We start from the raw sequence: 13,885 nt of genomic DNA, 5'->3' as shown, positions 1-13,885 counted from the left end.
TTATGGCACATGAGACTAGGCCATATGAGCGCACGAGGATTGGAGATGTTGAGCAACCGCAACCTTTTGAATGGTGAGAAGATCAGCACACTTGAATTTTGTGAGCACTGCGTCTTAGGGAAGCAGAAAAAGGTCAGCTTCAGCACTGGCAAGCACAAGACGGGAGGGGTGCTAGACTACATCCATTCAGATTTATGGGGTCCCTCTAAGCTTCCATCAAAGGGAGGAAAGAGGTATCTTCTCACATTCATTGATGATTTTTCACGAAAGGTTTGGGTGCGTTTCCTGAAGACAAAAGGTGATGCTTTTGAAGCATTTAAAGAGTGGAAGATTTTGGTTGAAAATCAAATTGAGAGGAAAATCAAGTATCTTCGCACGGACAATGGCTTGGAGTTTTGCAGTGAAGAGTTCAATGATTTCTGCAAGGTTCATGGGATCGCAAGGCATAAGACGGTCAGGCACACACCACAGCAGAATGGAGTTGCCGAGAGAATGAACAGAACTCTTCTTGAGAAGGCTCGTTGTATGCTCTTACAAGCTAAGATGTCCAAAGTATTTTGGGCTGAAGCAGTTCATACTGCTTCTCATATTGTCAATCGGTCTCCAGCATCAGCGATTGACTTTAAGACTCCGAATGAGGTCTGGTCAGGTGAACCCTCTAACTATTCATACTTGCGAATATTTGGGTGTCCAACTTATTATCATGTTAATGAAGGTAAGCTTGAACCAAGGGCTAAAAAGGCCATATTCGTAGGGTATGTTGATGGAGTAAAAGGGTACAAACTATGGTGTTTGTCTTTACTCAAATTTGTAGTTAGTAGAGATGTTACCTTTGATGAATCCTCTATACTTGATCCTCGTAAAGTTTCTATGGAGTTATCTAGAAACGAGAACAACGAGCAGGTGGAGCTACCGGTGGAGCTTACCAAGAAACGGGATCAAGAGACTCAAAGTGATGAGTCAAAAGATGCAGAAGAACTTGCTTCCAATGAACCATACACAATTGCGAAGGGAAGGGACAAAAGGCGGATACGGAAACCGGAACGTCTTATAGAGCAAGAAAATCTGATTGCACAAGCGTTCGTAGCTGCAGAAGAAGAGATTAAGGATCTCGAGCCCTCTTCGTATATTGAAGCAACTTCTTGCAAAGATGCTGCACAATGGCAGTTGGCCATGATGGAAGAGATGGAGTCTCTTCACAGAAATGAGACATGGGTCTTAGTTAAAAGGCCAAAGGGGATGAGGACAGTTGGATGCAAATGGGTCTACAAAAAGAAAGAAGGTATTCCAGAAGTGGAAGCTGCTAGGTTCAAGGCGAGATTGGTTGCAAAGGGTTTCAGTCAGAAGGAGGGAATTGACTACAATGAGATCTTTTCTCCAGTCGTGAAACATAGCTCAATTCGCGTGCTGCTAGCATTGGTTGCACAATTTGATTTAGAGCTTCAACAGCTTGATGTCAAAACTGCTTTTTTACATGGTGATCTAGAAGAGACAATCTATATGGATCAGCCTGAAGGTTTCCTAGCTGAAGGAAAAGAAGACCATGTATGCCAACTGAAGAAGTCTTTGTATGGTTTGAAGCAATCCCCTAGACAGTGGTACAAGAGGTTTGATGCATTCATGACTACACATGGATTTTCGAGGAGTGCATTTGATAGTTGTGTGTATCACAAGAAGATGTCTGGTAACTCTATGATTTATCTTTTGTTGTATGTTGATGATATGCTTATTGCTGCTAACAACATCACAGAGATAAATATTTTGAAGAAACTGTTGAGCAAGGAATTTGACATGAAGGATCTAGGAGTTGCAAAGAAAATCCTTGGAATGGAAATTTCAAGAGAAAATGGTGTTGTACATCTTTCTCAGAAGAGGTACATCCGAAAAGTTCTTGAAAGATTCAATATGGATATGAGCAAGCCTGTAAGTACACCTTTAGCTTCTCATTTCAAGCTTTCAGAGTTACAAATGCCTCAATCTATGGATGAGGTGGAGCATATGTCAAAGGTTCCTTATGCGAGTGCAGTTGGTAGCATTATGTATGCTATGGTATGCACACGTCCAGATATTGCCCAATCTGTAAGTGTAGTAAGCAAGTACATGGCAAATCCAGGAAAAAGGCATTGGGAAGCTGTCAAGTGGATATTGAGATATCTCAAAGGAGCTCCTGATGTTGGCCTAACCTTTCGGAAAAGTGAAGGTATTTCAATTCTCGGTTATGTTGATTCTGACTATGCAGGGGATCTTGATCGAAGGAGGTCCACAACTGGATACATCTTTACTCTCGTTGGCAGTGCCGTTAGTTGGAAATCGACTTTACAGTCGATTGTCGCTTTGTCTACAACAGAGGCAGAATATATGGCAGCAACGGAGGCAGTGAAAGAAGCTATCTGGTTGAAAGGTTTGGTGGCAGAATTGAGTTCAGCTCAGCTTAAATCAATTCTAAAATGTGATAGTCAAAGTGCTATTCATTTGATTAAAAATCAAAGATTTCATGAGCGCACCAAACACATTGATGTCAGATTTCATTTTATTCGAGATGTCGTAGAAAAGGGAGCTATCAAGGTTGAGAAGGTTATCACAGACGATAACGCTGCAGACATGTTGACCAAAATAGTCCCGCTTGCCAAGTTTGCACACTGCAAGGACTTGGCGGGAGTATGATGCAACTCTAAGAGAACAACTGCTAGGTGGAGCTGGTATGTTCAACAAAGGTTTGATTCTTCTTGTTTCTTACAATGGGATTGCCCAGTAAGCTTAGAAGTTTTGGCCGGAGTTGTTTATACGCATGCTTGGAACACAAACCAAGGTGGAGATTGAAAGAGTTGGTTTTGGTTCTTGTGGAATCAAACTAAATGGAAGATGAATTAATATGAATATTTGGTAGGAAGATAATTAGTAGAAAATACAAGTCAAAGATTGTATCTTGGTAGGTGAAAGTTAGGCAAACCATAAAATGGTTTGCTATCTTAACCTTGACAATTTTGACACATAGTGATGTCATGGATGACATCAATAGGATGAATTTATTCCTATAAATAGGTAGCTCTTAATTCATTTTCAAATCATCCTTTCACTTGCCTTCTCACCTTCTAAGGCATTGTGTTCTCTCTCTTGTAGTATTTCACTTATATTCTTTGTATAGTGAAATAAATATTGGTGCAGTTGTTCTTTGGTGGACGTAGGATCATTTTGATCCGAACCACGTTAAATATTGTTGTTCTTCCTTGTTCTTTAGTTTCACGTTTCCGCTAACAAACACAAATATGTAAAAGACTCTGTCATACGACAACATGACTTTCTATATCAGGTTTGATATGCGAATGTAAACACTTTCTACAAAACTAACAGTATTTTCGATCAGATATTATAATATCATCAAGATGCAATGCTCTCTTTTTGTCAATACACCAAAAATAATCGGCAAAGCACATTTCAGTGCCCTCAATTACCTACATATGTATAAAAGGGTATTTCATGAGTCATAACCAAACTTTGAAGACAAGGAAAGAAGAAGGCAACATACAAGCAGTCAGAATGTTGAAAAGACAATTCACCTCAAATATATATTGACATCATAAGAGAAGCACAGACCATGGGCCCTATATACAACATTAAGCAGTGCCAAAAACTGAGCTTCCATGTTTATCTGCCAAAAGCCGATGCAATATCATAGGAACAGAAATAGAAGACACCAGCATGAGATTAAAAAGAAATAGGGTAGGAAATCAGAGACCTACCTGTTCAGCAGTAGAGTTCTTGAGAGACTGATCGCAAGGATAAATTTCATCAATGAAACTTTGAAGATAAGGTGCCTGAAGTAAGATCCACCATATTCATATGAACCTGAACGCAAGATCAGCACAAGCTTTAATTGATACCTATCAAATGCATAATTGATATTTCTCTTCCAACTCCTTTCTACCATATTATGTCTTTTCATTCTTCATTTGAGATCAGGATAATAGTCAGAAAATAGCTGAGATGTAAGATATCCATCCGTCAAATACGCAATAGAGCAAGACTAGGACATCGGTATATACTTTGTATATATATATGTGGTTGTATTATGGAACAAAATCTTTAACAGAATGAGCAACAAAGAGTACACTCTTGACATTTTCTGATAATGTAATATTTATTGATGTGTGCCAGAGAGCTGATCAGCTATTGAAATATAAATACAGAAACTTGATCTTTTAGTTCTTCCTGAAAGCTTTAATTAGTATGCCTATAACACCAATTATTTTCTGAATTCTGGGAACACGAACCGAACTGCATCCTGCAACCTCATCTAACATAAGAGAACAAGCACATATCATAAGCTTAGTAAATAGTTTTACGTCCAAAAGAAAAGAAGCAACCTATTCGTTTCACAGACTCATCCATGCGACTGATCTCCAAGTATCCATCAGTAGGCTCAACAACATACTGGTCTGGGAATTCGGAAAGTCGCATCCCTGTATATAGTTTGTGTGAAGGATCTCTCGTCTCCATCATAATCAAAATGCTATGGACACTGAAACACAAAGTTGATTACCAAACCTTCCATCACCTTCACAAATCAATTTTAAGTAGGATATGCAAAATTATTGAACATACCAACACTAGAATTCAAAAAGATGGGTGACAGAGCCACATACATGTAGACATTATGCATCTAGGTTATACAAGTAATATATATGGATGTTCATCCTTAGCAGCAGAGCAACTCTGTTATGTAAATAATGCAGGAATTATATTCAAAGTCCTTTCTTTCTTCGGAAAACATTAAAGTAATTCCTTTGTAAGATCAAGTCAAAACCACACAAACAAATTGAATTGTAACGGAGGGAGTAACTGTTTTGAGCAGTTTCTTGATTCTCCATTCTGTTGGACTGAAAATAATATAATGAGAGATAAAACATAAAACCCTTATTGTATTGGATAATCAATAGATATTCAAGAACTTCTCTTTTCTTTCTTTACTTAAAAGAATACAAGATCCAAAAAAAATTACTCCCTCCGTTTCAAATTAGTTTGACTTGAAATGAAGTTTAAGAAAAGAAAGAAAGATTTTTAATCTTGTGGCTCTAATTAAATTATCTTTAATCTTGTGATCTTAAACATGTCTTTGTGGAAAGTCAAAAGTGTTGTAAAAAAAAGAGTCATTATTCTTTTTGAAAAAGACTGAAAAGAAAATAAGGTTATTCTTTTTTGAACGGAGGAAGTAGTGAACTCACCGTAAAAACAAATTGAGAAGTGAGAGAGTAATTGCCTATAACAGTTTCTTGATTCCTGTTAGACTGAAAATAACGAGAAACAAAACATAAAATTCCACTTTTGTTCTTTCTATTGAATAGATAGATGATATTCAAGAATCAAAATTGCCTGAGAAATCGAAAAGGGGAACTAACAAATATACAGTCAAGGGAGGGCTTAGATCATCAAAATTGTAAAAAGAGAAGAAGAGAAAAGAGAAAGTATACTTTTGGCTTCAATGTTCTTTGGGTGCAAAAACACTAAAGAGTGAATTAACATGCAATTGCCCAATAATAGTGCATGTCACTTTATTATATAGATGCTTAAAGAATTCTTATTTTGACTTAATCTTTTTTTAAAATAGTTGTTAATAATGGCGACTTATATCCTTTCAATAATTTTTAAATATGTAAATTTATTTTTAAAGATTTTGTATCTAAATTCAAAGTGAAAATAAATATATTTGACCACTGAAATTCAAAAGTAGCTTAAAAGTAGTTTTTAAGTTATATATAAAAAGTCAAACTTAAATATTTTTAACTTTTAAGTTAAAAAATAAAAAGTTGAGGATAACTACTTTTTGCTTTAAATTTATTTTAAATTATTTCTAATCTTATCAAATATTTTCTAACTTATTTTAAGTCATTTTTATATTTGTTAAACACTTCCAAAAGTTTAAAACTGACGTAAAAGTAAATTTGATCAACTTTTAAGTCAATCCAAATACTCTTAATTGAAGTGTTTAAGTAAATTATGTAGACAACATTATATGGAAAGCATGGATTACTAAAATAACCCTAATTTTTTTTTACTGACAATAACACCCGTTGAAAATAGAAAATTTGAAAAATTTAAAATTGCTTAATAATTAATACACTAAATCGACTATATTCATCTACTATGCATCTAGCTATAGCTGAAATATGTAAAAACCTGTTTTAGATTATTTTTCCCCCCTCATTTACTTTCTTTCGTTATTAAATTCCATTAAAACTCTTACATAAAATTTAAATTACAATTCTCCTATTTAATTAATTATTTTTCTCGTATTTAAGATTCATCTTTACGAGAAAAAGGTACATTTACAAAAGAAAGGTTTTTGTTTGCCTTCGAAAAGAAAAATTGAGATAGTTGATGCTCCATCTTGCCTAATATCTCTTATATATGTGAAAGTATATTTTTTTTAATCAATTACAACAATTTATAATTACTTTTGTTATTGATCTATTTTTTATGCAGGCAGAATACCATACATGCAAAAATATTTTTTTTAGCGAAAACATTTATGTGCAAATTATTATTATAACAGACAAATAAATCTCAAATCTAATATAAAAAAATATAGGAAATATTCTACAAAAGAAATATATTTAAAAAATATTGTATTGTTAATATCATCGAGTGACATATATGCGTATGTAATATAAAGTAACTATTATAAATAGTATTTCAACTATCTTATTGAACTCAAATGTCAAGTAATTAAAATATAATATTAATCTTCTCATCCTTGTGAACTAGCATTTTTGATATATTTTATCATGTTTCTTTTTCTAATATATCAATTGAAATTGTATAAAATATTTTGATACCAATTAATATCAATATATGTGCACCGTACATGCTCAAAACTAATTATTAAAGAAATTGTGTCTAATCATATCTCCAAATAACCAAAATCAAAACACATTTTCTGTGTCAAAAACACTAACACTATATGTATATAAGTTTGGATATTTGATCGGTTTAATTCCATTTTGTAAATTTCGATTCGATTATTCAATTTTCAATTTGGCCAAATGTGCAATTAAACCAAACTGAAATAAGTTCGGTTTGATTCGATTTGATTTTCACTCTAACCAAATTTAAATAACAATGATATGTGGCATCTGAATAATTATAGCAAGTTGAAAAAAAAGCTATAGAAATGCACGAATTGAAAAAAATTAAAAAAACTATAGACTTCAACATTACATGTATTTAACATTGTTAATTTCTCATATTTCTTTTGTATATTATGATATGTGTAGAAACTCAACAAGTGCATAATCCCATCTCGAGCACAACTCACAACTTTTTGTGACCACAATAAATACATAATCTCATATATTTATAAGCAATTTACATGTATTAACTTTTTCATTTCCTTATAACTAATTAAATATATGTTGTTGCATACTTACAAGGTATGACAAATTGATCAACTTCCAAATACAGTGCACATCCCTCAATACTGACTAGTGGATACTCATCTTGTATTTAAAATTAAATATAACATAGTAAATTTTTTTAGATTAAGTTAAGGCTTAAATTGTGATGAGTAGTGGCCAATGATCAGTGAGTACTGACCTTCGACTTTTGAGTCGCGAGCACTGAGCAAATAATAATTGTGACTTACGGGCTGCGAGCACTCAAGCCTCAGCGTCAGCGAGGAGTCACGAGCAGCTGCAGGCTTTTTTGACAGTATAGACGACGAGCTAGAGTTGAAAGACGAGCTTGGAGCCTTTAAGAAGCGGCGTAACTGAAATTTTGAGACAAAAGTTGAAACTTGAGAGATGACAAACGAGAGTTGAAACTTGAGACGATATTAAAAATTTCTAAATTTTCAAATTGGAATTTGGATTCGACATGGGCTATTGAGCTAAAAGTTAATAACTGTGCTATTAGTGATTCAACTATGAGCGGCTAGCCATAGGTAAAGAGATATATATATATGATATATCTAATTTCGATTTTTTTTTATTAGCCGATTTTATGAGCTAAAAAATTGAAAATCGAATCGAAAAACTGAAATTTTGACAATTAAAATCGAAACCGATCGAAAAATTGAAATCAAAATTTAAAAATAATTGATTCGGTCAATTTTATTTTTATTTTAACCATATTATGCCCAAGCCTATGTATACATGAACTTTAGGAATCAAAATTATGTTAATTTATTAAATCTATAATAAAAGAAATCATAAAGTTATTTTTTTTATTTCAATTTTGTCGGTTCTTTCAATTTACTCATTTTTTGTACAATTACACGGTAAATAAAAATTGTACAAGCTCCGACAAAAATAAAACAATTTAATTACAGAGCAAATACTAACAAATTCAATACATAAAAGTAATGCAATAATAATTAACTACACCAAATAAAAACTTTCTGAAAAATATTGCAATAATTATTCAGTTGGAGTTGAGACGAGACCTAATAGAAAAAGGATGGTCGAGGAGATTTTGTTGTATAGCTATTTTTAATACAATATATATATATATATATATATATATATATATATATATATTATTTAAATTATGTTTAACTTTATTTTTTTTTTTTTAGTATCAAACCATATCAAGAATGGTTGATTTTTCTTGTAAACATTAAATTAGTCACAGTTTTTTTTTCAATTTGACTACTTGACGATTTGATTTGCATACCCCTACTTTCATATGTCAAAATGAATATTTAATTGGTTTTTTTTTTTGGATTAATATTCGGTGAAGTTGCCCTCTCTACTATTGGATTGATATATATAAAAAGTTGAATTTTACTATACATTTTACGTAAGTTTCTCTAGTTATAGCAACGGGAAATCCAACCTAAAGCATCTATGTTATATAATTTATAAAAGGAAAAATTACATAAATTGATACATTTTAAAAAATAATTACTGATTTTAGCGATACTTTTTGTTTATTACCATTTATAACAATACTGTGATAAATCTATAATATGTATTAAAAGTGAATTATTTATGCAATATAATTGTTTTTGAATTATATTGTGTTTGTTTGGTAAAAAATGGTCACATTGTATTATAAGTGTATTAAAATGTGTGATAAATGTATTATCCATCATTAAAACTTGTATTATATGTGAATAATAAATTGTTCTTTGTAATATGTATTAAAATTGTATTATAAATGAATTAAAAGTGATCAAGTGAAAAAAAAATATTATTGCTATAAATGGTAAATATTTTATTATTATAGCACATTTATGTAAGTTTCCCTTTATAAAATGTGTACCAGCACACAAGTAGTATTTATATATATATATATATATATATATATACCAAAGGGTATACTTCGACTGTTTATAGATGGTCAAAAGTTATATTTACATTGAAAATGTGAAAATTTATTGTAGTTAAATTAGTCTTGGATCGAAAGCATCTTAATTAATACTACTGTATAATTTTGTATAAATACTATATATCGAGAAAAGATAATTATATATTAAATATATAATGATTAAACATCAAATATCTCTATAATATTTTTTTATCTTGTTCCTAATCATTAACATCACTAGGAAATGAATTAATGTCTTTGTACCAAGCACCAAAAGAAAAAAACTTTGTATATATTCAAAATGAAAACATATTGTGATTTAATAGCTAAAAACGGACGATTAAAAAATGCTATTTCTTTTTTAAATATAAGGCTCACATGTGCTGCCAGTTGAGTTAATATTTGTAAATATTTTAACATCATTGCATCACCTATAAATTATAATCAACTTTTAGAACATGTCAATTTATATCATTAATGTTTATCTACTCTGTCATGAATATAATATAAAGATAAATTATGATGAAAACACCAACTGTCCTAAACATGTTTAAAATAATATAGCTTTAATTTGCTGCAATTCAATTCTTATGTTTGTATATACTTTAGTACTAGTTGACAATATTATTCCTCTACAATCTGGCAAAATTTAACTCAAAAAATGAAAGAGATTCCGCCTATCTCCTATTAGTTTTATAAATTTTCAAAAAAAATCTCTCATTTTCACGCATCAAATTAGTGCATCATGTATAAAATGTAATATATTTTACTTAACAATTAATGTATCTCGTGCATTAAATTAATGTATCAATGCTTATATTATTGTATCAGTTTGCCTTGAAAGTATTTGATTTCTGTCCTTATGAGCCATAGAAACATTATGTTAAAAACTTTATTATTAGTAATATACACAATAATATGACTTTACAAAACATTAAGCAAATGAATGAATTAGCAAATAACAACAATTGGCTTCGATTTCAGCGTTTATCAGGTGTAACAGGGAAGCCAATTCCATGTCTCCTTGTTGGAAAAACAACAAATAACAAACTACAAATTACCCCAATTCCAATAGGAACAACATCAAGTACCTGTTTGGTTCCATGATCTGGTGTAGGATAAAAGCAATTCACCACATTTTTATCTCTCAAAGCCACAGCAACAAATACAAGAACAGAGAGAAGAGCATGAACAAAATCAATAAAACCAACTCTATACCTGTTCAATTCACCAGGCACACCAGAAATTGAAGCTGCCTGATAATCGAAAATCCATAAACCTTTGAACGTAGCCAATCCATAGTAAATTTGCCCGTCTGGTGCTTTGAAACTATCGGTGAAACAAGCTAAAAAGCACGAAAATGCGAGTAGTGCAAGGAGGATTAATGTCAATGGACGAGATGCAGTGTCACACGATCCGTTGTTGGTGAAAATTGGGATTAGTAATTGGAATGCTAAGAGAGTTCCTGTTGGGAGTAGGTTGGCTAAATGTGCTGTGCTTTCTAAGGCACGTTGGGAAATCGATGGTCGCGGTATAGCTGGACGCTCTGCTTCATGATCGTTGTTGTTTGTTGGAAGTAATGGGATTTCTGATGCATCTGGTGATGTGGATGTTTGTTTAGAGGAAGTTGATCTGGCTCGTAGAGACATGTCCATCTATCAGCACTAGAACAATCGAATATAAAGACTCTTTGTTAATACTTCAGGAATTCGAATACTAGAAAAAAAATTACGATGAAATTGAAGGAGGAGATGAGGATGAGCTAGGTAGGTATGATGATAATATAAATGAAATTGATCACAATGAGACTTTTATGCGTGTAAGGAAAAGAGGGATATACGTTTAGTTTGGTATTATATTTACCTAATAAAAAGTAGTAGTTACCTATAGTATACTATGAGGAAACTTCTTGCTTGTCCAAAATGACTCTCATGTCTTCCTTCATGTGCTGGCAATACACGTTAATATTAGCTTTCAATACATGTTTGCTTCTAAGAATTGAATCATTCATTTTTAAAAAAATATATATAATGCAATGTTTTAGACTGAAGTCAAAACAAACTAGTGGAAGGGAAGTTGGTGAGGTGTGACTTGGCACAACTTTTTTTTTTTTTGTTACCTTCTTATGTTGTAGAAAATTGAAGATTAGTTATTTATTAGAACTTAGTTTTGATTGATTTTTTTAAGCAAGTTGAAGAACACTATTATTGAATCTTTGTTGAGCTGGATTATGGAAGAAGATAGCGTGGTCTATTATATTTTAAAGTATGGATTGAATTTAACAATTAAGAATTGTTGAGATTGACATTAGAATGTGGGATATCAATTTTAGATTTATTTGAATTTGATCTAGACCAAATTTGTTGCAAAAAAGTTATGGATCTATCAATTGGTACAAAATCTGGATCAATGACAAGGCTAGTCTTTAAAATTCTAACGGTTCGTTCTTTTTCTACCTAATTATGGGCACATGAGAATTCAATTTTGCAGAAGTGACACGTAAAATGTTATGTGTGTAGATATGGCGTGTACGACTAGTTTGAATTCAAAATTGAGCTGCTGACGTTGAACTCAAATTTCTCTGGAACTAAGAAACCACATGTTGCCTTAGGCTCTTAATAATGTTCAAGTGCAAAATTTCCCTATCCACGCGAAGACCATACATGCATCATAAGCTGCATTTTTCCGAGTATACATAAATCTGTACAACAACAACATATGATGCTGCAAAAGTGGTTCTGCAGAAGATGAAGACCACCAATAAGCAAAGTTGGTTTTCTCCACAATAGCAAAAAACTGCAAACGATTACACATTTATAAATGTCACATTTAGACACTCAACTTAACTACAAGAATTTATGTACATAAATATTAGAAGTTCCTTTTAAAAAGAGAATTATAGATTCTAGATCTTCATTCATTCAGTATCTGTTCTTCCCTTTTATTGCAAGCACAAACAGGTTTTGCTTTCATTCCCCAAGAACCAATTTTTGTGATTTCAAATTGGAATTGTCAAGTCAAAACGACAAACTATTTAGCTAGTGGTTAAGAACTTCCTAAATTGTATCAAATCAGCTATGTTTTGATTCCTTCTGGAACATAAACCAGTTAGACTCGGTTGCATTGCATTGTCAACCAATTTTTGATATCCAACACCTATTATGAGTTTACAAAGGTTAGCACAAACTAAAACCACAGAAAACCTTCTTGTTGGTAAACATAATTCAACTTTTTGGCAGAGAAAATTTTTCTCCCTTGCTCATTTCTACGAGGGATTGCGAGATTAGTGTTTTGATGAACTTATCACATATTTGATTGTCGGAATTGTAGTGTTATTTATATGGGATATAACAATCATTGGATGACTAATCACATGATAATTTGCTCCCAAACCAAAAGAGCCCTCGGAGACTTCTAACTTTACTTTCTTTGCTTAATAGTCTAATTAAACTTAACCTCCAATATAAGCCACCACAAGTCCACCAGAAGAGATTAAGATTAACCCCAAAAAATAACTCCAGACAGTCATTTCGGAATGTAATCACACCATTTAACACAAATCTCCTTCTAGTACTTAATGCCAAACAAAAATATTAAAACATTCATTTCACCAATTTCAAAATGTATTAGACATGTAAATTGATACTATATAATCTGAAAAGATAAAAACCTAATCATTTTGATCTAATCTTTCAAGTCCAGAATTGCAGAACAAAGAATAAGCTCAGCATCTAAAATTGCAGAACAATGAATAAGCTCAGCATCTAAAACTTGACTTGAAAACCCCCAAAAAATTGAAAATGGAAAAAAAAAAATTTGGACCATTTCTCGATTTGTGCGTGTCATCCTTGCGCAGGGGCCATGCTAATCTTCTCTGTATCGTTCCAATTTTATCGGATGTCCCCGAAGGGACAAACTACACTGTTAGGTTTCGCAATATAAACAGCACATAGCTTTTCTCTGTAAGCGATGAGGGAGAAATCTCTGGTTGAGTTGAGTGCTAACACGGGCCTGGAATCGGTTTTGCGCTTTTTTCAATGAAGCCCAGTTGTGTGACGACTTAATTGAAGTGGCCCGGCCTTCTTATTTTACTTGGTTGGGCCCAACTTCTTCGGTATTTACTTAAAAGGAAAACTTACATAAATATACTATAAATTAAAAATATTTATCATTTATAGTAATAATTTTTTCCACCAATTGATCGCCTTTATACATGTTTAATACACTCTTAATTCATATTACAAAAAATAATTTATTATTCACATATAATTCAAGTTTTAATGATTAATAATATATTTATCGCACATTCTAATATACTTATATTATAATGCATCAACTTCTTATCAAACAAGCATAATATATTTTTAAAAATATTTATAACACATATCTATTGCATACTTAATTCACTTCTAATAATGTCGCATATTTAACATAGTATTGCTATAAATGGTAATGAATAAAAAATACCGCTAAAATTAATGATTATTCATTAAAAAACACTCACCCAAGTAATTTTTCCTTACTGAAACTAACTGATGACAATCCTAGGTTACATATCGACAAGACCTCCTATTTTAGGATT

The 13,885-nt window shown here is 32.0% G+C and overlaps 1 protein-coding gene and 1 non-coding gene across 2 annotated transcripts; both read right to left on the bottom strand.

Moving 5' to 3' along the window:
• Nucleotides 1–10,181: 10,181 nt before the first annotated feature.
• LOC107027665 (protein DMP3) lies at nucleotides 10,182–11,168 on the bottom strand. The gene has a single exon (XM_015228768.1). It carries the CDS (start codon nucleotides 10,956–10,958, stop codon nucleotides 10,284–10,286), a length of 675 nt encoding a protein of 224 aa, XP_015084254.1. The 5' UTR covers nucleotides 10,959–11,168; the 3' UTR covers nucleotides 10,182–10,283.
• A 1,945-nt stretch (nucleotides 11,169–13,113) lies between these two features.
• Nucleotides 13,114–13,216, bottom strand: LOC114075774. The gene has a single exon (XR_003576163.1). It is a non-coding gene; the product is annotated as a U6 spliceosomal RNA (small nuclear RNA).
• Between the last annotated feature and the right edge of the window lie 669 nt (nucleotides 13,217–13,885).

This window comes from Solanum pennellii, chromosome 1, assembly GCF_001406875.1.
Source record: "Solanum pennellii chromosome 1, SPENNV200".
In the NCBI taxonomy this organism is placed as follows: domain Eukaryota; kingdom Viridiplantae; phylum Streptophyta; class Magnoliopsida; order Solanales; family Solanaceae; genus Solanum; species Solanum pennellii.
This window is presented reverse-complemented; position numbering and strand designations above follow the sequence as displayed.